At 66.4% G+C, this 23,482-nt stretch overlaps 1 protein-coding gene across 6 annotated transcripts in view; it reads left to right on the forward strand.

Moving 5' to 3' along the window:
- CBFA2T3 (CBFA2/RUNX1 partner transcriptional co-repressor 3) overlaps positions 1-23,259 on the forward strand; it is a 30,632-nt gene extending 7,373 nt beyond the window's left edge. Inside the window, exons 1-12 of one of the 6 annotated variants that reach the window (XM_080552172.1) lie at positions 3,560-3,692; positions 13,114-13,260; positions 14,493-14,570; positions 15,379-15,620; positions 16,013-16,102; positions 17,126-17,307; positions 17,449-17,699; positions 17,807-17,892; positions 18,113-18,308; positions 18,462-18,530; positions 18,670-18,860; positions 19,506-23,259. In XM_080552172.1, the coding sequence (XP_080408298.1) occupies positions 13,140-13,260; positions 14,493-14,570; positions 15,379-15,620; positions 16,013-16,102; positions 17,126-17,307; positions 17,449-17,699; positions 17,807-17,892; positions 18,113-18,308; positions 18,462-18,530; positions 18,670-18,860; positions 19,506-19,808 (1,809 nt within the window). In that variant the 5' untranslated portion in view covers positions 3,560-3,692; positions 13,114-13,139 and the 3' untranslated portion in view covers positions 19,809-23,259. Of the gene's footprint in view, positions 1-3,559; positions 3,693-4,677; positions 4,945-13,113; positions 13,261-14,492; positions 14,571-15,378; positions 15,621-16,012; positions 16,103-17,125; positions 17,308-17,448; positions 17,700-17,806; positions 17,893-18,112; positions 18,309-18,461; positions 18,531-18,669; positions 18,861-19,505 lie in introns of those variants that run through there. The other 5 variants (XM_080552170.1, XM_080552169.1, XM_080552168.1 and 2 more) reach the window with 5 other exon arrangements.
- Positions 23,260-23,482: the final 223 nt, after the last annotated feature.

Raw genomic sequence — 23,482 nt, forward strand, 5'->3', positions numbered from 1 at the left:
TGGAGAGGGTGGCAGGACCCCATCCTGCCCTGGCTCCAGATTTGCTGGGAAGGACGGCCAGGCCCTGCGCTGGGACGGATCCAGGCAGCCTATCGGCCCCTCGCAGGTGCTGATCTGCCGGCCTGGCCGCTCGCTCCGTGATGCTCTCCCACGGCGGTGATGCAGGGCTGCTGGCGGTGCGGGGCTGGGGATGCCCCATCGCCTGCACCACCGTGCTGCATCCGTCCCTGTGTGAGCCGAGGGAAGGTGGGGTTTCTCTAACGGCACCGGTCTCAGGCTGCCGTGGGACCCACGCGTGCCCGTGGGGTGCGTGGCAGCGGCGGGGCTGGCTCCGGAGAGGGCTGAGGGGCACGAAGGGGTTAAGGCGGGGAAGTTTGCTCACTCTCGGCAGTGATTTAAACCAGACAGAAAGGTTCTGTCATCCATCACACTAACAGCCAGATCATTGTGTTTTAAAGTGTCTGTAATTGCAGCAATACAGAGACTGGGAGGAAGATAAAGGCTGGGAAGATGCAAATGCGGAGGGGAAAGCACCAGCCCCCAGCGCCAACACCCAGCACCCGGTGCCAGGGGAACCCAGCCGGGGACTGGGCAGCCCTGCCCAGGGCTGGGGCTGGAGCGGGGCACCTGGGGGTCACCCCAGTGCCCCCCTGCCCTTGCTGGGGACAGCGCAGCCCAGGGAGCACCCACAAAACTGCACAAACTGACCCAGGGACGGGTGCGGGCTTTTGGACATGCCTCAGGTTTCATCCCCCAAATTATTGCCTTTTTTTGAGGTGGCCTCGCCGCCAGCTCCATCGTCATCCCCGGTGTAGCACAACGCGACTCTTCCCTCCTCATCTCCGATCTGTAGGGTTCCAGGGATGGCATGGGACAGTGGGTGACAGCTTGCCACAGGTGAGGAGGTGGCACGGGCACGGCCACGGGTGCCCGGGTCTGTCCCGGCGGCCGAGGCCACGTGCGAGCCCGCCGGCAGGGCGTTATTAACATTCAGACGAGGCCCGCCGAATAAAGCGAGCTAACACAAATGTTTATTTTCTCAGTGGTGAATTATGACTTCAATAGACCAAAATTACAGGCTGCGCACGCGGAATAGAGACGAGGCAGACCCTGCCACCCAAACGCCACCGGGGGGGACACGGCGGGCCCCCCCCCCCGCCCACGGTGCCCCGTGCACGTCGTGGTGCCGCTGCCACCGGCTCGTCCCACCGCGGGCGGGTGGCTGCTCGGAGCCAGCAGGGACTCGATAGCATCCTGCATCTACACCCAAAATGAACCAAAGCCGGCAAGGTTGCAGCTGTTACCTGCAGGTCGGTGGCTGCAGGGCCAGCGCTGGTCACCCTTGGGTTCTGGCTGGGCTTCACCAGCTGGACATTTACTGGTGGACTTCACCGTGAATTTAACAGCTTGCAGGGCACGGGGCGCACATGGGGGACAGCATATTTGGCTGAGAGCGTGGCCACCCCCACAGCCCCCTCCTGAAACTGGGGTTCAGCCTCGGGAAGCGCTCTCGGGATGCCCGGGTGCTCCACGAACCTGGGAATTGTGTGCCGGGGGGGTGCTGCGCCATGCACCACGTGCCCAGATGCACCCACGCCGTTGCATTTGCATGTGCCAGCCGGGGCTGCCGCGGCGAAGCCCGGCGGGCGGCAGCTCGGAGCGCAGCTGTGCGCGGGGGCGGACGGTGCTGCGCCCGCGGGGCCTCGGTGGCGGGGCCGTGGTGCTTCCAGCGAGGGGCTCCTGGGGCAACCCCAGCGCTCGAGGGGCTCCTGGGGCAACCCTAGCGCTCGGGGCTGGGAGGAGCAGGGCGGGGGGGGGGTGCAGGCAGCAGGAGGGCTCCGTGCACGGTGGCAGGAGCTGGGAGGGGGTGACGCTGTCAGCACCTTGGGGTGGGATGGGGCAGCGCCGTCCTGCAACCCGAGGTGATGCAGGTGGGAGCCTGGACGTACAGTGGCTGTTTACTGGCCAGGCAGTGGTTGTTTGCTGGCCATGCAGTGTTATTTACTGGCCACGCAACGGTCATTTAGTGGCCGCACGACGGTCATTTGGCGGTTGCGCAACGGCCGCACAGCGACCACGCGTCGTGCACGTCGCGCGGCGGCTGCGCGGCACCTCTGCAGCGGTGGTGCCATGGGTGCCCTGGCACTGGTGGTGCCGTGGCGGTGCCCCGCCGCCCGGCAGGGCTGCAGCGGTCCCCAGCGCCCTGCGCCCTGGGGAGCGGAGCGGATGAGTAATGCAACAAGCACCCGGGGCGGCAGGGGCTCCTGGCGGCAACTCGCAGAGGGAAGGCAGCTGCCAAGCCGAGTAATTACGCAAAGAGGCAGGGCTTCAGCTCGCGGGGAAATTAGCAGGGCTCGCGCTAGCCAGCAACAACATCGTAGTAGGGTTTGGGGGGGGTAGGGACACTTTTAGTGCCCCCCCCCCCCCCCAACCAGCATAGGGCACGCAGGAGGGCCCGGGCGTGCAGGATGGGTGCGCCGGGCACCCGGCGTGGGCAGGGAGCCACGCGCCACCTCCGTGGGCATCCCCGCGGTGCCGGTGCTGTGCGGCCACCCCGGGCAGCCTGGATGAGGCCGTGTGGGGCGGGGGGGACCCCGAGGCCAGGCCGGGCTGGGTGCGTGGGTCGCGGGGTGCCCGTGGGGCTCGCCCTGCACAGATGTTGCGGCTGCACGTGTGGCTGCTCCCACTGCAACCCCGGCCCGCGGGCATCCCCGGGACAGCCGGGGATGGAAGCAAAGCGAGCGCAGCCCCAGCCCCTCGCAGCCCCCCAAGCCCTTGGGGTGCCAGCCCCCTGTGTCTTCCCCCAGCCCCCTGCCAGCCCGGTGAGGGCACCGAGCCGTGCCCCAGCCCCACGCCGACACCTCCCAGCCCCTGCAAACCCCAGCCCCGGCCCCTCGTCGCCCCCAGAAACATTTGCAACCCCCAACCCTCGGCAAACCCCAAACCTTTTACAGCCCCCAACCCTCGGCACCCCCCCAACCTTTCCCACCGCCCCCGCACCCCCCGACCCCCGTGCACCCCCTCGCACCCCCCCACCCCTTTACCTCCCCGTGTCCCCACGCAACCCCCGCTCCCTTGTGCGTCCCCCCCCCCCCCTACCTCCCCCGCCCCGGCTCCCACCGCCCCCTCCCCGACCGCGCACCGGGGGCCCCCCCCCCTCTCCGGTGGCGGCGGCGGCGGCGGCGGGGCGCCCCCTGCCGGGATCGGCGGCGGCTCGGTGTAAGGCGGCGGCGGGGGCGGGCGCCGCTCACTCCGGGGCGGGCGGGCGGCGGGGCGGCAGCGGGGGCTGCGGGCGGCCCGGCCCGGCACGGAGCTCGGCCGCGGGGCGCCCCGTGGCCGGGGGGCGCGGCGCCGGGGGATGCTCAGGGGGTGAAGCGGCCCCCGCGGCTCTCCCCCGGGCTTCTCCGCCCTCCCCCTTCCCGGCCGTCCCCCCCTCCCCTCCCTCCCCTCTCCGTCCCCCGGTGTCCGGCCCCGGGGGGGGGCAGCGCCCCGACCCCCGGGCTGGCGGCCCCCGGCGGCGGCGGCGAGGGGCGGCGGGCAGGTGCCGGGGGCAGCCGCCGCCGAGGGGCCGCGCTCCGCCCGCGCCGGCCTTAACGGGGCCGGGGCCGCCGCCGGGGGCCGCCGCCGGTTCTGCCGGCACCGCTCGGTTCTGCCTCGGGACTTGGCGCACGCCTCCGCCGCTCCTCAGCACGGTAAGGGCCGGGCACGGGGCGCCGGGGGCGCGGGGAGCGGGGCGCTGCCGGTGTCGGGGGGCTGCCGGTGTTAGGGGGCTGCCGGTACCCGGGGGATGCTGCCGGTGTCGGGGGCTGCCGGTACCCGGGGGATGCTGCCGGTACCCGGGGGATGCTGCCGGTGTCGGGGGCTGCCGGTACCCGGGGGTGCTGCCGGTACCGGGAGGTGCCGCCGGTGCGCGGGGGACCGGGATGCTGCCGGTACCGGGAGGTGCTGCCGGTGTCGGGGCGCTGCCGCCGCCTGCAGAAAGCTCCCGGTGCGCAGCGCTCGGGGGATGCTGCCGGTGCCCGGGGGTGCTGCTGGTACCCGGGGTGCTGCCGGTGTCGGGGTGCTCCCTGCGCCCCCGGAACGTTCCCAGTGACCGGAGGTGCTGCCGGTGTCGGGGGTGCTGCCGGTGCCCGGGGAACGCTCCCAGCGTCGGGGATGGTGCCGGTGCCGGTGCCGGGGAGGCTCCCGGTGCCCCAGCCCGCCCGGTCCCTGGCAGGGCAGCGGGGCTGCAGCGGGGCCCGGCCCGGTTCCCCCCCCCCGGGTGAACGCGCACCGGAGCCTCCGGCCGTGCCCGGGGGTGCTCCCCGGGGGCAGGGGGCGGGGGGCGAGGGTCGGCACTGCCCCGCTGCGAGCTGCCCCCGGGGGTCCGGGGGGGACGGGGGGGGCTGCAGCTCGCCCGCCGCGCCCAGGGCTCCCCCTGTGCTACCCCCGTTGGGCTGCTCGCGGGCACCTTTTGCTGGATTTTTATTTTTTTTTATTATTTTTTATATATTTTTTTCCCGTTAGCCAAGAAAAACTTTGCAACTTCCCTTCGGTGCCGGAGAGCTGCCGCCGCTGCTGCCGGGTTTCATTTTGTTTTTTTAATTCGGGGTCACGTGCGCGTTGACAGTGCCTTTGGATCTAAGCGATGGTCTCGTCTCTCGCTTAGAAGGAGCTCCGGAGCTCTTCCCTCTGTTGTTTTCTCTCTGCTCAGGAACAAAGAGATTTTTCTGCCTTTAATTAAAAGGAATATTAATCCCGCGCCCCTTTGCCGAGCGACTCGAAGACGCTCCGCAGCCGTTCGCCTGCTCGGCACCTCGGCGGGGTGAGCTCTGCTGCGTGCACGGAGGCAGCCGGGGCACGGAGATGCTGGGGATCCATCCCGAGAGCGCACAGCGAGCGCGGAGCAGCGGCCGGGCAGGATGCTGAGGGCCCCGGCGCCCGCCGCCCCGCGCCGGTGCTCGGGTGAGGAGCTGGCAGAGCCGGGCTCGTGTCCCCGCGGGCGGCTGAGGCGGGTCCCACGGAGCCCCGAGGCGCGGGGAGAAGTTTGGGGGCTTGCTTTTGGGGAGCCCTGGGAAGGAGACCGGAGACGGGCTGGGCTGCGTGGGGGGTTTCTCCCCTCCTGCTGCTTCCCGGCAGGCCCAGACGGTTTTCCCTGGGGACGGCGGGGCGCTGGGCACGTTCCATATGGGAGACGCGCGGCTGCAGGCGTTGGGGTGCGGGGAGGAAAAGCCGGGGGGCGCGGGCAGCAGGAGCCGTTCTCCCGTGGTGCTGGGTGCTGGCGCGGGGCTGGCTGCTTGTTTTGGGTGCGGTAGCAGCCAGGCCTTGTGTGGATGCAGGATTTGCCTCTTACGGTGAGGACTTGCAGGGTGCAGGATGCGAAAATGCTCTGGTGGTGTGCTCAGCCCCGGTTCGGTGGGTTTGGAGGGTCGAGCAGCCTCCAGGCTCTGCCCGTTTCCGTGGCACGCGTGGGAAGGGGGCTCGGGGATGCGCTGGCAGCTCGGGGACCCCGCGGTGTGGCTGGGGTGGGCTGCGTGCGCCCGTCCTGGGTTTGCCGTGGAAATGGGCTCTCGGCTCCGCTCACTGCATGCAGGCGGCTCAAATCTCCAGCGGGCTCTCGAGGCGGTGCGGCTCCCTGCCTGCGGCCGTGCAGCCCCCCTGCACCCCGGGGAAGCGTTGTGGGGCGCTGCGAGACCCCCGGCGGTGAGAGACACCCCATAAACCGTTAAATGTCTCTTAACGGGTTCAGGGCATTGCTGGCGAGCTGGACCCAGAGCACAGGGCTGCCGGCGAGGTGTAAGCGTGCACTGGCAGCGGGATGTGTGCTCCTGCGGGGCAGGGAGCCGGTCCCCACGGCACGGGGGACACCAACCACGGCCACCAGCACCAGCACTGGTTCTGCCCCCAGCCGGACTGGCGCAGTCACGGGGTGCGCAGCATTTGGGCAGATCAGGGCCTGATCCTGCAGCCGGGCTGGGAAGGAGCGGGGAGCTCGGTGCAGAGACGGGGTGAAATGGGGGGACCCGAAGCGGGGGTGCTCGGTGGGGGCTTTGTGATGGACTGGGCAGGGCGAGGCCAGGCTGGGGCGCAGAGGTGAGAGCCCAGCGGGTGCCGAGCTGGCGTTAGTGCCCCTGCCCGGGTCTGGGCTTATTTTTAGATTTCCTGAAGCTTGTTTTCTGCCTTCCCTCCCCGCTCGCTCAGCCTCCCCAGAGGCAACCCCACCTTGACAAGCCCACAGCTTTCCTTCGGAAGATGCTGACCAATGTTTCCAGAAAGCATCCGAAGGATTTCCTGTTTATTTTTCAAAATTCTCATTAATATTTTTTTCCTGCGTTATTGCATTAAATCTCGCACGGGCAAAATTGCCTTGAAATGGAGCCTGTGGTTAAAAAGAGACAAAGAGTCAGCGACGCAGCAGCCTGGAGGCTGTGGGGATGCACCGCTGGATTCGGCACCCCCTCGGAGCCGTCACCGTCCTGGCGCCTGCGGGGCAGGATCCGGCCCGGCGTCCCCAGGGAGCTGGCGGTGCCTCGGCGTTCCCACGCTGCGGGGACCTGCACGGAGCTCCCCGTCGGCGTGTGGATGGGGACTTCTTCCTTTCCCAACTGCTCCGTGCCTCTGAAGCGTCCCCAGCCCCCTCGTTGCTCGTGCCACTTGTCCCTGCTCAAGGCCACCTCCGGACACGAGCGTCCCTGCGCATACGTGGCAGCAAAAAGCGTGTGGAGCGTTTTAGCCCGGGGCTCTGCCTGCTCGAGGAGTGCCTGGCTGTGCAGCTTGGGCAGGAACCTGGTTTTGGGGCGCCCCTCCTGCAGCCTGTCACCGGATCGGTCGCCTTTTCGGCACGGACGCCGTGGCCTGGTGGCCCCATGGCACGCCGGTAGCTGTTGCAAGGAGGATGTGGTGCGCAGACCAGGGCAGCCCCGAGCCTCGTGCCGCCCTGCGTGCCCACGCAAAGCCTGGTGCACGAACCCTCTGTTTGCTCGCCGTGTTTAGAGAGCATATTTAATTTCCAGGTGCGCGGGACAGCTGGGGAGCAGCCAGGGCGTGTGCGTGCCCACCTCCTCCCGCGGCCGTGAGCTGCTGGTGGGACAGGGCAGGCGGCAGCTCCGTGGCACAACGCTCATGGTCGTGGGCCAGGATCCATCCTGTGCTCCCCCGGCACCTGGGGATCAGGTCCCCCACTCGGAAAGGTGGGGAGGGGGCGTGGGGACCCCACTCGTGGCCCCTCTGCCGCAGGCTGCCCGGTGGCGTGGTCCCACGCCGCCGTTGGCTCGCGCGCCCCAGCGCTCGGTCCCGAGACGGTTTTACAGGCAGGGCTGAACTGCACAAAATGTTCGACTTGTAAAATATGTAGCGTGAGAAAATAGCCTTTTCTGCTCTCCTCCTCGCCGCCGCGGCTCCCCCTGCCCCATCTGCTTGCTTGGAAAGCTTCCCACAGCCGGGGAAGGGGAGGGAGGGGGTGCGAGGCCGGCGCAGCTGACGGCACGAGGGTCACCCGGCGATCGCTGCCGGGCCGGCTGGGCTGCTCGCCCCATGCCTTCGTCCCCGCGAGCATCACGGGCACACCCAGGGCGTGTTTGGTCCACGAGGACGATGCACGGGCGACGCGTCCTCCATCCTCCCACCACGCGCGTGGCCGTGTGGCTCCGGAGGCTGCTGTCCCCCGGGATGTGCCGTGGGAGCCAACGCGGGGACGGCACCGGGAGAGGCGGCCGGGCTGTGCCGTGGTCCCGGGGCGACGCAGGCACCGCTGGTGGGGTTCCCGAAATGGGGGGCGTCACGGGGAGGCCAACGGGAAATACCCCTGTGAGGCACCCGGCCGGGGGCGGGGAGGGAACCGAAATCCCCGGAGCTGGCGACGAGCCATTGTTTTCACCAGCCACCTTAATCCATCATTATCTGGGCATATTTCGGATCCTTGCCAAGAGCAAGGTGGGAAGGGGGGGGGGGGGGCTGTAAGCATGCTTTCCCTATTCCCCTGCCATCCTTTTTGCTGCCTGTGTGTAATTAACAGAGTAATTAAAAACAGGATGAGTTAATTGGTATTCATTTATGTGGCAGATGTTTTTAATTGAGATACGAAACAATTTACCTGTTTACATAAACAATAGCAAATGAAGGCTTGTAAAACAGAGAGGGCTTTTTTTTTTTCTTGCCTTTTTTTTTTTTTTTTTGAGGAAAATCAGAATAACCTCCCCCTCCCGCCACCCTGGCTCCAGCTGACCGGCAGCTGACGGCTGGGGCCCTGGGGGGGGGCTGCAGGTCCCCTATGGGGCCAGGGGCTGCTCAGGGCAGCGGGCAGGGCTCGGGGTCCCTGAATCCCTGGGGAGCGCAGGCACCCCGGCCATGCCCACCCAGCCGAGTGCTGCTCGTGATGGGGCTGCACGGAAAGGGAAGGAAATTGGGATGTGCCAAAGGGAAACCCCCTGCGTTCCCTGCGTGGGGTGGCTGAAAGTGTCCCGCTGTGGGGCATGGCGTGGGGCACGGGCTGCCCAAATCCGCCGGCTGCATGGCGTGGTGCGACCACGCGTCCTGGGCCAGGATTTTGGGGGAGCAGGGACGTGCCCTGCCCGGAAGGTGAGCATCCTTGCGAGCAGGGGACGCCCAAGCACGGCGGGGTGCCCGCAGTGCCGGGCGCGTCTGCGTGCTGCCCGGCTTCCTGGCGGCGGCGGCCGCTCTGCGGGCACAGCTCCCCGCTTGCAGAGCGCCTGCAAGTGCCTCGCAGGGCCTGGAGCTGCCAGAAGCCAGGTTTCATTTACATCTTGTGCAGAGGGTTTAATTAATTCGATTTCCTTTTAAAAGGCTTCATTTGCGCTGACTGGTGCTGGGGCTTGCGTCGCTTCCCCCCCCCCCCCCCCCCCCCACACCCTGCAGCCCGGCTCCCCAAAACGTGCTGCTTCAGGGAAACTGCACAAAGTTGTCACTGCAAAGGAGGAAGCGCTGGTGCCACCTGCCCGGCGTGGTGGGAGCCGTGGGGGCACCCCGTTTTGTCCTGCACCCTGTTTCCTCCTGCACCCTTTGGCCCTGCCTGGAGCCAGCCCTTGGCAGAGCAGCCTTCCCTCAGCCAGGCACTGCCAGCACCTCACCATGGGGTGCCCCATGGGTCCAGCACCCCAGCCCCAGCTGCTGCTCCTTCGCCACCCCATCACGCCTTTGCAAAGCCCCCGGGGAAGTGGGACACCCCGGCGATGGGCGTGTGATAGGCCTGGAGGTGGGCAGCATCCTTCTGGCACGCCACCATCCTGCTTCCTTCCCCTTTGTGCGCAATTCGGGGTGAGCCACGTCCTCCCCCACCAGGTGCCTGCCATTGTCACCGTGTCCCCGGGGACGGGACCTTTCCTGACGCCGGGGCTGTCCCCCGGAGCCGACAGCAGGGTGCTGGGGAGGATTTGGCTTGGCGAGCACGTGGTGCCGTGAGCAGCCCCGCGGCCTCGGGCGCACGACTCTGGCTGCTCCCTGGGGTGCCCGCGCTGGGACTGGGGACGTGGGCGCCTCCGTAACGCGCCCGTCCTCTGCGCCAGGAAGGCACCGGGGTGGCCGGCGCTGCGTGCACCCACCGTGGGGTGCTGGACGGAGCTCGGGGGCGCCGGCGCCCTGCGGTTCCCCCCACCCGTGCCCGGCTCGCACACGTGGGAGCGCGGCCGCCGCCGCTGCCCGGCCGCCGGCGCGGAGCGCTGCCCTAACGCGGTCCAGATGGAGCGGCTCCGGCCCTCGCGATCTTATCGGGGAGTTGTTCTTGGCCCCCGTGGCACCAGCAGCTGAGCAGCAGGAATGCTTTCCTTTGTTTGGGAGGCAGCCTGGCTTCGGGGAGACGTCGCCTCCAGCATCTGGATTTCATTTGTGGCCATTTGGAGAGCATGAAAGATGCTGTTCTTTTAATTCCCTTTTAACCCCTTCCTCGATGGCAAAGCCTCGCCGGGAGGCTCGCAGGGAGCCAGAGATTTCCGACAGCCTCTGCTGCACCGGGCTGGCTCCGTGCCCAGGGAAGCGGACAGGGCACAGCCTTTGGGTGCCATGCAGCCACACAGGGACTGGCAAGTCCCTGTCCTTGTCCCCAGCCAGCCCAAGGCCTGGCCAAAGGGTGCAGAGAGCAGGGGGCACAGCAGGAGGATTTGCACCCCCGGGCTTGGGAAGCTGGCCGGTGCACGTGGTGCCCAGCCTCGGTGCCCACAGAGGTGGCAGTGGTCACGGTTGTGCCCGTGTGTCACCAGTGGGGACCGTCCCCAGCCAGCACACGGGGGGTTAAGGCCTCCGGTGTGACAAATCGGGGTCGGGGGGTGCGTGGGGTTCGGCATCTGATTCCCACCGGGAGGCAGGGCGGGGTACGGCCCCGCTCCGGCCAGCGAAGGAGAAAATACTAATCCTTTTATTTTTATATTATTACTTATTCATCTGGGCTGCACAGGCCTAATGGAAACCAGATGTAGGAAAACAGACACAGCCCCGAGCGGCTGGGACAAATTACCCCAAAGAAAAAGAAAAAAAAAAAAAAAAAGGAAAGGGAAAAAAAAAAAAAGGATTCCAGTGGAGTTTGAGCAGTGCCGGGGAATTGGTGCCACGCTCGGAGGCGCTGCCAGGGGGGCAGAGCCTGGGCATGGGCTGGCGACCGCCCGCCGCCGACGGGGAGGGAAGGACAGACGGAGGGACACATGGCAGGACAGCAGGACGTGGCCGGGCTGCCGCTGTCACCGGCGCTTCAGAGCCTCGGGGGAGCTTCGTGGGGCTGGAGGCAAAAGCCGGGGTTTCCAGGGTGGTTTGGCGAAGCGAGGGGCAGCGTCCTGCTGCTGGCGCACGTGACGCCGCGGGGACGGTGCCACCGGGGCGCACGAGTGTCCCAGTGGCCTGGCTCTGTTTGCTTTGGGCGCTTCTGGGCTTCGGCACCGAGAGATCCGGCACTTCGGGGGCTGCCTCTTGCTCCCGTGCCCGCGCAGCGGTGTTTGGATTGCAAACGCAGCAGGAAAAACTTATGGCTTCAAGAGAAGGAGAAGAAAAAAAAAGAGAGAGAGAGAGAGAGAAATAACACACCCAGACGCAGTTTCCCCTGGTGTTTGTTCAGCTTCGTGGAGACTTTCCTCCTGATGGGAAGCTGTGGAGCAGCCGTGCCGGCGCCAGGATGAGCGGATTTGTGCTTTTTCCCCCAAGCCCAGGCAGAGCCAGGCCCCTCCGCTGCAGCCCCTCGGAGCCGGATCCGTGCAGGGAGCGTGGGGCAGGTGCCGTGGCACAGGGTCCCCAGGCTGCCCCCTCCCCACCTTCTCCTCCAGCTGGACGAGCCCCGCTGCCTCCGCGCCGTGCCCCTGCCTGGGGAGACGCTGGCCGAGGGGAAGGATGCCCGGATCCGTGCTTTGCCGAGCAGGGCAGGGGCTGCTGCCCGGGGGTGCTGAGCCGAGGAGGATTTGGCTGTGCCCTGTTGCACGCTCTGTGGATGAAGGCACCGTCGGCGCTCGCAGCTGCCCCATGATGGGCTCGTGGGGACCACGTGGACGGCAGCCCCCGGCTGTGCCAGGGCTCTCCCCCATCCCCATGCAGCACGGGGGGACTCAGCAGGGGCTGGGCTGGGCTTGGCACCATCACGAGGGCACCTGCGGGCTGAGGCCTGACCTCCCCTTGGCGCACTCTTTGGCATCAGGGCCGGATCCTGCTCCGCTGAGTGGCACGGGACCGCGCAAACCCCTTGCTCTGCCTCCCTTCTGGTGCTGGAGCCTCGTGAGCCGCCGGGCACGTCTCCATGCAGGCGGCCAGAGCTGGTTCCAGCCCGAAGCACCGGAGGGGGCTGCGCCCCCCTCACTGCCCCTCGCGCCTCCCACCGGGGCCGTTACACCCGGCGTGAAGCTGCGAAGCCGCACAACGGGCCCAGGAGGTGGGAGGGAGGCTGCAGGTCGGGGTGCGAGCCAGGCACCTCCCGGCATCGTTCCTCCCCCCCCCCCAGCATCTTCCAGCAGTTCTCTTCTGTCCTGCCTGGAGGAGCCGTTCCCAGCCCCGTGGCAAGGAAAATCCGAGGTGTTTTTCAGAGCATCCCATTTATTTTGGCAGACCCCGTAAACAAACTGCCGCTCCACGGCAGAGGTGCTGTTTATCCTTGGGGGTTTCTCCTGCGGCTGGAGAGGGAGAAGGGGGCGCAGAAAGGCGAACCACAGCTCGCAGTGCCAGGTGTTTGCAGGATGACCGTGCACGCGGGTGGCTCCAGCCAAGGACACTCAAACAGTGCCAGGGATGCCGTGGGACCGCGGTGGTGACCACCAGCCCTCCTGGCTCGCCGGTCCTCCCCACGTGGCATCGGCTGCAGGACGAGCCCTGATAGCATCTCGCTCGGGACGAGGCCCCGGTTTTATTTAGCCTGGACCATGTGCTCTCGCAGGGTTCGATTAATCTCCCGACAGTTGCAGCGGATTAGGCGTGCGTATTAGACGAGTGGTTAGCAGCCGTGCCTGGTGGCGAGCCCGCTGCGTGCAGCGGGGACCCTGGCCGGGATGGTGACAGACCTGCGCAGCTGCCATGCTCACGGTCACCTGGCATGGCACGGCATGGCTCGGCATGGCATGGCAAGGCACGGCATGGCACGGCATCCTCTGGGCTTCAGACTGAGTGGGTGACACAGGGAGCAGCGTCGTGCACCGGCTGTCACGAACCCACGATTTGCTGCCTGTGCGCGGTCCCTGCCCGGCACCACGATGACCGCAATCGCCCTGAGCACAGCACCTGGGGCTGGCGAGGCGCTAGCGGGCATCCTGGGCACGGGGTTCCCAAAGGTATGGGCAGGGAGCTGCCGGCAGGAGGGTGCCGGCGTGTGACAGTGGTGGCTTTGCAGGGATGGCATCTGTGATAACGCTGCTCGTGAGCCCGAGCTGTGCCATGCACAAGGTGTGGACCTCGTGTGGCACAGGGCACCGCCTACAGAGCAGTGCCCTGTCCCTTCTCCAGTGTCACACATCCGTGGAGGATGCAGGGCACGGATGCGGGGCGCCGTCCCCACCATCCTACGGGGCCACAGGACACCGGGCACCGTCCCCGCCGCCCCTGCGCTCTCACTCCACCTGGGGACCGGAGATGCCCGAGGTCCCCGAGGCTCTGACCCGCCGGGCAGGGGCTGGCACCCGCGGCGCCGCCCCGCTCACCGCCCGCGCCCTGTCCCCGCAGATCCCGCGGCGAAGCGGGCCGCCACCATGCCCGACTCGCCGGCCGACGTCAAGACGCAGCCCAGGTCCACGCCGCCCAGCATGCCGCCGCCGCCGCCGGCCGTCACGCAGGGAGCCACGCGCCACCCCTCCTTCACGCCCAGCACCAGTGAGTACGGGGACGGGGATGGGGACGGGGATGGGATGGGATGGCGGGCAGGGAGGCTGCCCGGGTCCCTCGGCCACGCGCTGCCTTCGGGATCCGTCGCGACCTCGTCGCCCTGCGCGGTGCTGGCCGTGCCGTGGGGTGGCGATCCCCGTTTGTGCGCTGGAGAAGGGCTTTGGGCTGCGTGTGCTCTGCCCACCCCTAGCGAGGTGCTTGGGGACAGGGACGTCCTGGTCTCCTGCTGTGCGGTCACCAAACGGGGGCACGGAGCAGCGTGTGCCCCCCCCTGCACGGAGCTGCTGGAGGAGGCGGCAGGGCTCGGAGCTGGGCACGGCCACGTGGGTGCGTGTGGCACCAGGCGGTGTGGGGCAGTGTCACGGTTGGTCGTGGTGGTGGGGACCTGCTGGCTGTGCCCAGGTGACAGAGCGGTGGCGTCAGGGCGCTCCGCTGGGACTTGTCTCGAGTGTGTGAGTTGGGGGAGCCCCGGCTGCACCCGTGCTCCGTGGGCTCATCGCGCACCCACGGGGCTCACACTGGGGTTGGTCCCCACGCTGGTGTCCCAGCGCTGGCACATGGCGGGGCAGAATCAGGGTGGGCAGGGGACTGTCCCTGCCACCAGAGCAGTGGTGGCCACAGCAAGCGGCTCCTCTGGCTTCGCCGTGATGTCTCCCTGGGCATGCACGTGTGGGGGTTTTGCTCGTACCTGCTTCTCGCTGAGAAACCCCAAAACGACACCCCAAGCCGCAGCCTCCCCAGCCACGCTGGCTGCCGTGGCCCTGCTGCGCTCCCAACCAGATGTTCTCTAATTAGAAATCGGATTGTGCTCTCTGCGCTCTGATGGGTTTTGCTTTTTAATCCGAGCCCTGCAGCGGACGCGGGGCTCCGTGTGCGGGGCTGGTGCAGGCGTCCCCATCCCGCTGGTGTGGGGACGGTGTGGGCAGCCTGCTGCCATCCCCGCCAGGGCTCGGGATGGAGTCTCGGTTTTTCTTGGTCTCGGGGAATTTCCACAAGCTGCCCCCCAAGTTGGGGCTGGGCAGAGACCATACGAGGAGGGGGGCATCCTCTGAGCCCTCCCTTGGGCTGCGTGGGGCAGACGGACCCGGCTCCATCCCCAGCACGTCGGGCTCCGCGCGGCTTTGCAAGACACAGGACGAGCGGGCCGTGCCCAACGGGACCCCCGGCCGAGAGCTGCCGCCTCTGCTCTCTCATCATAGCGTGTTTTATTTTGCTTGCAGATCGAGACGCTGGCCCTCCGACGTTTCTGCCTCGCGGCCGTTTTCATGGTTGCTTGAAATGGTCGATGGTCTGTCTTTGTAAGTAAAATGAAACGTGCGCTCTAATGAGAGACCCGAGACGCAGCCCGAGCCCCCCCGGCAGGGCGCTGCCCCCCCAGCCCCTCTCCTTGCCCTGTCCCAAGGATGCAAACCCCGTCCCTGGCCTGGCCGAGGGACACGTGCGGCGTCTAACTTAGTCACGCACCTGTCGTGGGAATAAAAGCAGTTGTGGCCGGGGGTTATTTTCGGCACCTCTTTAGTGGGCGGCTGGGACCGGCCGGCCGGAGAGCGAGCGGGAGGCTGCGGAAGCGGGCAGGGCAGGCAGGGCAGGGCTGCGGCACCCGGCGGCACCAGCAGCACCAGGTCAGGGCGATGGTGGGAGCAGCACGGTGCATGCCTGGGTGCTGGCGGAGGGGTGCGAGGCTGCTCTGCGCAGAGGGGACGGGCTGCAGGGTGCTGTGACCCGTGCTGCCCACGGAGAGGTCCCTGTGCCGAGGGCTGGCACGGGAATGGGGCGCCCTGTTGTGTGGCGGGGTCCTGTCCGCCCCTGATGCTGTGGGCAGCATCCACGTGAAGGCTCCTGGATGGGCAGAGCGGGGAACGGCCAGCAGCTTCTGGCAGCTCTTGGCTGCCGGAATGTCAAGGAGCGGGATCAGGCCCTCAGCACAGCCTGTCCGCCCTCCCTGCATCTGCCACGCGCTGCTCCGGGGGTGCAGCAGCATCCCGGGGCACCCCAGGCTGTGGGAGGACACCAGCCCCCTGGTGCCCGGCAGGATGCCAGGGTCCCCCCCAGCCCGCCGCCGTGGCACGGCCGCCCGCTCTCAGCTCCCCTCCTCTCCGCTTGCAGTGATGAACGGCAGCAGCCACTCGCCCACCGCCATCAACGGGGCCCCGTCCACCCCCAACGGCTTCAGCAACGGGCCGGCCACCTCCTCCACCGCCTCCCTCTCCACCCACCAGCTCCCGCCGGCCTGCGGCGCCCGCCAGCTCAGCAAGCTCAAGCGCTTCCTCACCACCCTGCAGCAGTTCGGCAACGACATCTCGCCCGAGATCGGGGAGCGGGTGCGCACCCTCGTCCTGGGGCTCGTGGTACGTTCGCCGGGCGCGGGGACCGCTTTTGGGGAGCCCCTGGGGCTGGCGGGTGATGCCCCAGCCCTGCCGCCAACCGGGGCTCCTGATTTTTAATTTGGGGATGGAGATGGTGCTAAATGAGGAGCCTCTTGGTGCTGAGTTGACTTAAATTCTGGAAAAACGGGGGCATCTCATGGTTCCCTGGGTGGGAAATGGATGGAGCGGATGCCGCTGGCATGGCCACAGTGCGGAGCTGGGTCCCCACTGCTCGCACCACCAGCAAACCCTGCGGGGTTTTCCCTTGAGCTTGGCAGAGCCGGTGGGGAGCAGAGCAGGGGAGCGGCCCCAGGGGGCGCAGGGTGGGTTGGGGGCTGCGAGCGGCTGGTGCTGAGCCCGGGCTGTCCCCGCAGAACTCCACGCTCACCATCGAGGAGTTCCACGCCAAGCTCCAGGAGGCCACCAACTTCCCGCTGCGGCCCTTCGTCATCCCCTTCCTGAAGGTGGGTGCCCTGCACGGCCCCCGGGCGCATAAATCCCCTGCGCACGGGCAGTCCCATCAGGCCGAGGCGCTCGTGGAGCTGTTTGCAATAACGCACGGGGTTAGGCCCATCTGGAAACCATTTGCAATTCATTAAAAATCCCCCCCTTTTTTTTTTTTTTTCCTTCAATTTTCCTTCTGATTTCGTGCTGACTCTGCACTGCCACCCTGCTCCGGAGGGATTCGCCGACTGCCGGCACTCCTGGCAGCGCAGGCACGGGTGGCAGATGTTTGAGCCTGGCATCGCTCGCCCCTCATTAGCGGAGGAGTAACAAAACCCTGCCCCCTGCCACCTTCGCAGCCCTTGCAGCAGGAAGCCGCCCCGCAGGGAAGGCAGAGCTGAGCGGGGCTGCTCGGGGGGGGACACGAAGCCCCCGTCCCCGCTGTCCCCTTACCAAGCGAGCGCGGTGTCCCCGAGGCCAGCAGCACGCCCCGTGCCGCCGGCCGCCCCGGCACCCTGCTCCAGCTGCTTCCACCTTGGGCTCCAGCTGCTTCTCATTACCCTAAGTGCAAGCAGCCGGGCGCGGCGTGCTTCCCAGACTCGGGGGCTTTTTTGGTTTTCGGGGTCGTTCCCTGAGCCGGGGAAGGGGCGGGGGCCGCAGCATGCATCTCCTCCCCGAGCGCTAACGCGTCCAACAGATGGGGCCTTGGCTGCCGATCAGCTGCCTAAAGAGAAAAGCGGAGCTGGCAGCAGCGGCACCCGGGCAGAAATGTGTTTCTGCTGCTTCGCCGCTGCTGATCCGTGGGCGGAGTGCACGGGTGCGTGGGCCGCTTACGGCACCCGTGTGCCCCATGGGTGCCAGGAGGGTTGGGGGTGGCCCCGGTGCCGAGCGCGCACCCGCTGGGGATCCCCCCAGGGCTGGGGGCTCAGGTCCTCGAGGTGAGAACTCGAGGGATGGGGAGGCTTGGGGTGGCTGGGGGTGGATGATTTTGGGGGGAGCGCGGCCGTGCCGTGGTGGGCTCTGGACTCCCGCTCCCCTCGCAGGCCAACCTGCCGCTGCTGCAGCGTGAGCTGCTGCACTGCGCCCGCATGGCCAAGCAGAGCCCGGCGCAGTACCTGGCCCAGCACGAGCAGCTGCTGCTGGACGCCAACGCCTCCTCTCCCATCGACTCCTCCGAGCTGCTCCTGGAGGTCAGCGAGAGCGGCAAGAGGAGGACACCAGACAGGTGAGGGCGCACGGGATGCCACTTTTAGGGGCGCAGCCCGCCAGCACGGGCGCGCTGGGTGCGGGAACGGGCGCCCAGGCGCGGGGCTGCGCACGGGTGCTCGGGGACCCCGCGGGGACCGACCTCCCCCGCTCCCCCCAGGACCAAAGAGAACGGTTTGGACCGCGACCCCCTGCACCCCGAGCACCTCAGCAAGCGGCCGTGCACCATGAGCCCCGCGCAGCGCTACAGCCCCAGCAACGGGCTGAGCCACGCGCCCAACGGGCTGCCGCCCCCCGCCGCCCCCCTGCCCCAGCACTACCGCCTCGAGGACATGGCCATGGCGCACCACTACCGCGACGCCTACCGCCACGCCGACCCCCGGGAGCTCCGCGAGCGCCCGCGGCCCGCCGGTGAGCTCAGCACCCCCGCGCTCCTTGGTTTTGGGGGGTGGGGGGGGGACACAGCGTGGGGCTGGGGGTGATGCCGGGCTGACCCCCGCCCCGTGTTTGTCTTGCAGCGGTGCACGGGGCGCGCCAGGAGGAGGTGATCGACCACCGGCTCACCGACAGGGAGTGGGCGGAGGAGTGGAAGCACCTCAACAACGTACGTAGAGCCCCCAGCCTGGCCCCCCCAAATCGCTGCATGCGTGGGGCAGCCGTGCTGTGCCCACCCCGCTTTGCCCCCCCACTTCCACCGTGTCCCCCTGTGGTTTTCGTCCCGAGCATCCTTCGCTCCCACGGCCCCAGCACCACCCCGTGCAGCCCAGATTTCCCCCCAGCGCCCGGCGCCGCATCCCCCAGCCCCTCCGTTGCCCCCCCCGCAGCTGCTGAACTGCATCATGGACATGGTGGAGAAGACGCGCCGGTCGCTGACGGTGCTGCGGCGGTGCCAGGAGGCCGACCGCGAGGAGCTCAACCACTGGATCCGGCGCTTCAGCGATGCCGAGGACATGAAGAAAGGCAGCCCCCCCTCCGCCCGCCCCCACAACAGCTCCTCCAGCTCCGAGGCACCCCAGTTAGGTATTGACCCGGGGGGGCTGCAGCCCGGCCCCGGCCCCTCTCCGGGGTGCCCGTGCCGTTCCCCTGGGACCGGCTTGGCCAGCGGGCCGGGTCATGGGGGGGGGGGTTGCCTTTTGCTAACGGCGTTGTCATCCCCCCCTGGATCCTTCGCAGACGCTCACCGGGACTTCGCGCCGCGGCCCCTCTCCGGTTACATGCCCGAGGAGATCTGGAGGAAGGCTGGTGAGTGTGGCCCCGCCAGCGTGCCCGGCCGGCAGCGTCCCCACTGCGTCCCCTCCCCGTGCCCGCGGGGCCGGAGGGGGCTGGGAGCCCCCCAGGGTGCCTGCGCGCCCCGTGCCACGCTCACCCGCCTTCCTTCCAGAAGAAGCTGTGAACGAGGTGAAGCGTCAGGCCATGTCCGAGCTGCAGAAGGCCGTGTCGGACGCCGAGCGCAAAGCCCACGAGCTGATCACGACGGAGCGAGCCAAGATGGAGCGAGCCCTGGCCGAGGCCAAGCGCCAGGCTTCGGAGGACGCCCTGACCGTCATCAATCAGCAGGAGGACTCGAGCGAGGTGGGGCTGGTGGGCACGAGGCTGGGGGGTGGCAGCACGGGCGCTGGGGACCTGCTGAGCAGCACTGGGGTGGCTGCGGCACCGCTGGTGGGGTGGGAACTCCTGCACCGAGTGAGGATGGGATGGGGTGCATGGTCTGGGATGAGGACGTGTGGTCCAGGATAAGAAGTGTAAAGTCAGGGATGTGGTGCACGGTCCAGGATGCTGCGCCTGGTCCAGGATGTGACACACAACCCGGGATGTGGTGCATGATCTGGGTTGTGGTGCGTGGTCCAGGATGGGTTAACAACCCAGGGCAGAGTACGTGGTTTGGGCTGTGGCGCACGGACGGGGTTTGGGTATGGGGTTTGGGATGTGGTGCACGGTCCAGGATGGGGTACGTGGTCCAGGATGGGTTGCACAGTCCAGGAATAAGTATGTGGTTTGGGCTGTGGTGCACGGACTGGGTTGGGTACATGGTACCGGCTGTGGCACACGGTCTGGGATTGGGGTATGCGGTTTGGGATGCGGTGCACAGACTGGGTACGTGGTACGGGCTGTGGCACACGGTCTGGGATGCAGCGCACAGTCCGGGATGGGGGCGCACAGTCCGGGAAGGGGCGCTGCACGCTCCAGCACTGAGGTTTTCCCCCGCTGTCCCCGCAGAGCTGCTGGAACTGCGGGCGCAAAGCGAGCGAGACCTGCAGCGGCTGCAACACCGCCCGCTACTGCGGCTCCTTCTGCCAGCACAAGGATTGGGAGAAGCACCACCACGTCTGCGGGCAGACTCTGCAGGGGCTGCCGGCCCCCGCCACCGCCCCGACGGCCGGCGTGGGGCTGCCGGTGGGCTCGGCGCAGCCCGAGGGGGTGCCCCCCATGGCCAGCAGCCCCAGCGAGACGGGCTCGGGGGCCGCGTCCCGCGCCGGCACGCCGGCCACCCCGGCCCCGCTGGAGAGCGCGTCCCGCTGAGCCGCCCCCCCCCCTCCCCGACCCCGCTGCCGCCGCCGCGGCGCGCCAAAAGAACCAGACTGCACTCGATGCAATTTCCTCAGCTACCTGACTCGTGTGACCTCCAAAACGACCTCTCTATCTCTCACAAATAATCCTCACGGATCCTCAAACTGGGCTTTAAGTGGAGTTTAAGGCAAACGCCGGTCTTCTCTGTTCTCTCTTCGGTCTTTGTTTTGGCTTTTTTTTTTTTTTTTTTTTGGTTGGTTTTCTAGCGTTTGGGGGATTGCTGTTCGTTGCTACCGGGTGGTTGTTTTTTGTGTTTTTTTTTTTAAATATATATATTTTTATATTTTTATTTTTCTCCTCCTTTCCGGATGAGGGGTTTGCCGCAGGCTGGCCGCGCCGTGCCGTGGGGAGAGGCCAGGCTGGCGGCGGCGCTGCCCAGGAGCTCGCTCACAGGAGGAAGGAAACTTCTTTTCTTCGTCTCTCTCTCTCTTTTTTTTTTCTTTTTTTTTTTTTGTAAAAAAAAAAATAAAGAAAATAAAAATGAAAACGTCGGACTCTTTGGCTTTAAGTAAGAAATTGTAAAAAAAAAAAAAAAAGGAAAAAAAAAAGAAAAATCAAAAAAAAACAAAACAGACACCGCCAAGTCAAGCGGCGTGCCAGAAGCTCACCTGTAAACTACCTTGCTAGCTAGCCAAGAACAGACCAGACTCACCTCTGCTCCAAAGGAAATCCAAAAACAAGAAAGATCCAAACGTCTCTCCACTGCCAAAGTTCGTTTCGTTCTGTTGTCGCTTGCTCCGACGCTTCCCGTCCTCGCTGGCCGGGGGGAGCCCGGCGCGCCTGGGGGTTGGACGAGTTTCTATTACAAAATAAAGCAAAAAAAAGAAAATTTCTTTTTTTTTTGGAAATATACAGAGGAGCGCTCCCCACGCGGCGTGGGGGGCACGGGCGGGAGCCCCCGGGTTTCCCTACCTCTGCCCACCACCGGAGGAGAGGAACGAGGAGCACGAGGGACGAATTCTGCTGCTCTCCCGGCCCCCGTGCACCGACACCCCGGGGTTTTTGTCCTTTTTATCCGCTCCCCGCGTTGGATTATAATTTTTAAATTTTTTATTTTATTTTTTATTTTTTGCAACGATTTCCAGGAGGCAAGAAAAAAAAGGCAAGAAAGCACCACCTCCTCCCTCGCAGAGGAGGCGGACGAAAGACGATGTAGGTGATGTTGTAATTTCTCGCAGCGTTGTACAAAGCGCAGAGGACGGGAGTGCAATACGGAAAGTCCCACGGCTCCGGGAGGAGGGAAGGAAGCCAGAGCGTGCCCCGGCGCGGCCGGGCAGGAGTGCTGTACGTTAATGTGAATGTAAATAGCGTCTGCAGAGGTCCAAAAATAATAATACCGATAGTGATAATAATAATAAGAGACACTTTGCCAAATAAAAGGGTGATGAGAAACCACTGGAGGATGTGGTGTGTAGGAGCTAGGCCGAACCGAGAAGAAGTCATGTGCTCGATAGGAGCTTTTAGTTTTCCGCATTTGCAAAAACCATCCTGTGTGTTTGCCGTAGGCAAGGCGGGAGGAGGACGGGCTCGGGTGCTCGCAGAGGCGCCGCCCGCGGGTGCTGCCCTCGTGCCACCCTCCTGCAGCAGGAGCACGCACGGGGCTGCGCTGTGCCATGCCGTGCCGTGCCGTGCCGTGCCGTGCCGTGCCATGCCGTGCTGCAGCAGGGCCCGGTGCGCCCCGAGGTGACGTTTCCTACCCCGAGCCCTGCTGCAGGTCCCTGCGCACCCCGAGACCTCGGTGCGTCCCCTCGGGGGGTGGGGGTGGGGAGGGTCCCGCGCACCCCGAGCTGGGAGCGCTTTGCCGGGTGCCCCTCAAGCGAGCGTTCACTTTATTTATGGTGTGACATATGTAATATTGTCTATTTTTCTTACGTTTCCTGAGAAGAGGTAATATATAAGAGTTTTGCAGATGCTCCTGCTGCGGGGCCGCCTGCTGCCCTGGGTGTCCGTCCCCTCCCCGCCGCGCGTCCCCGCGTGCCCCCTGTCCCCCCCGCACCGGGGCCCTGCCTCTCTACCTCCGCCTCGCCGGGAAACCGCAGACGAGAGCATTTACACAGAGTCTGCTCTCGTTTCCACTCCTTTCTGTTTTGCTTTTATTATTTTATTTTTTTCTGTTTTCCTTTGTGTTGTTTTTTTGTTTTTTGTTTTGTTGTTTTTTTCTTTAATAATAAAAATACCCTAAAGAACCTTGCATTGAAACCAAAAGCCGAGGGAGGGAGGGGACGGGCGGTGCGGCGCTAGCAGACGTCCAAACCAGAACGACAGCTTTAACGTGTAATATTTCCAAAAAATAGCGATGCGGGGAGGACGGCGGCCGTGGTGGCGGCCGGGGAGGCTCTGGCCGGGTGCTTCCATGGTGTTTTTTTTTTGCCCCGCACCGGTGCTGGGACGTGCGTGGGGCTGGGGCGTGCGTGCCCCGCGCGATGCCCAGGCTTTGTTTCTTGGTGGCTTTGTGGCACCGGGTGCTGGCAGAGGGACGTGCCGCGTGGTCCTGGTACAGCCGCGGAGCTTGGGAACACCCCGGGCGCTGTGGGGCGGCTCGGGGACAGGGGGGGCCGGGGTGGCACAGCCCTGTGCCGGATCAGGTCCCCGTGGCCACCCGCAGCGCCCGTCTTGGGTTTCCTTCCCCCTGCCCTGGTTGGAGCAGGGGAACGGTGTTCACATGGGGGGACAGCTTGTTTGCGGTCCCCGGGCGTTCTCAAACGGAAACCCCAGCCGAAACCAAAGTGCTGCCTCCCGGCAAGGCTCTGGGGACCCCAAACCTCCCCGGGCAGCACCGGAGACCCCTGGCACCGCCTGCCGCAGCCGCCCCTCGCCCACCTCCTCCGGGGCATCCCCAGCTCCTCGGGGGTCCCCGCGCCCGGGTGGGTTTGGGGCTGGGGACACGGCGTCGCCTCGCTCCCGGAGCAGGTCCCGGGTGCCGTGCAGGGTGCTTGCAGTGGCAGGGCCGCCCACAAGCGCCCGGCAGCCCCTGGGGTCTCCCCCGACGCCACCAAAAGGCACAGCACCGGGAGGGAGGCGTCGTGCCCCGCGTCCCCCCTGCTCACGGCTGCGCGGGCAGCACCGGTTCCCCAGCCCTGCCCGCGGCTCCCTGCCAGCCCCGGGGACGGGGACACCGGGGTGTGGGGGTCCCAGGGGCTGGGGGCTGGGGAGCAGAGCCCCCAGTAAGGGCTGGGTGGGCTCGGGGGCGCCCGCCCCGCTCTGCCGCCTGGGTTTGCAGGGCCAGCACGGAGAGATGACGCGGCAGGACTTTCCTTCGGCATGCTGTCCCCCCCCCCCTTGCTGTTTCCCGCTTTCTCTAAGTGTACTGTATGTTTGACCTGTGAAAGATGTAAACTTTATGATTCAGGTTATGTCTGTTCTTAACTCTGTATCTGTGTAATAAAGACGATTTAATATCAACCCCGGGTCTCCGTAGCATGGGCTTGCGCTGGGTGCCCCCCCCCCTCCCCCCCGCCAGCAGCAACCTGCTACCCCTGTCCCAAGCTGGGGAGAGGCCACTTTGGACCCCGGGGTCATGCAGTGGTCCCCAGCCAGCCCTGGGAAGGGGGGTCCCGGGGGGGGTCTCCCCGTAATTCTGCAGGTGCTGTGCCCTGCAGCCTGGGGCAGCCAGGCGGAGCTGTGCC

The sequence above is a fragment of the Anser brachyrhynchus genome (assembly GCF_964034855.1).
Source record: "Anser brachyrhynchus genome assembly, chromosome: 12".
Taxonomy (NCBI): Eukaryota; Metazoa; Chordata; class Aves; order Anseriformes; family Anatidae; genus Anser; species Anser brachyrhynchus.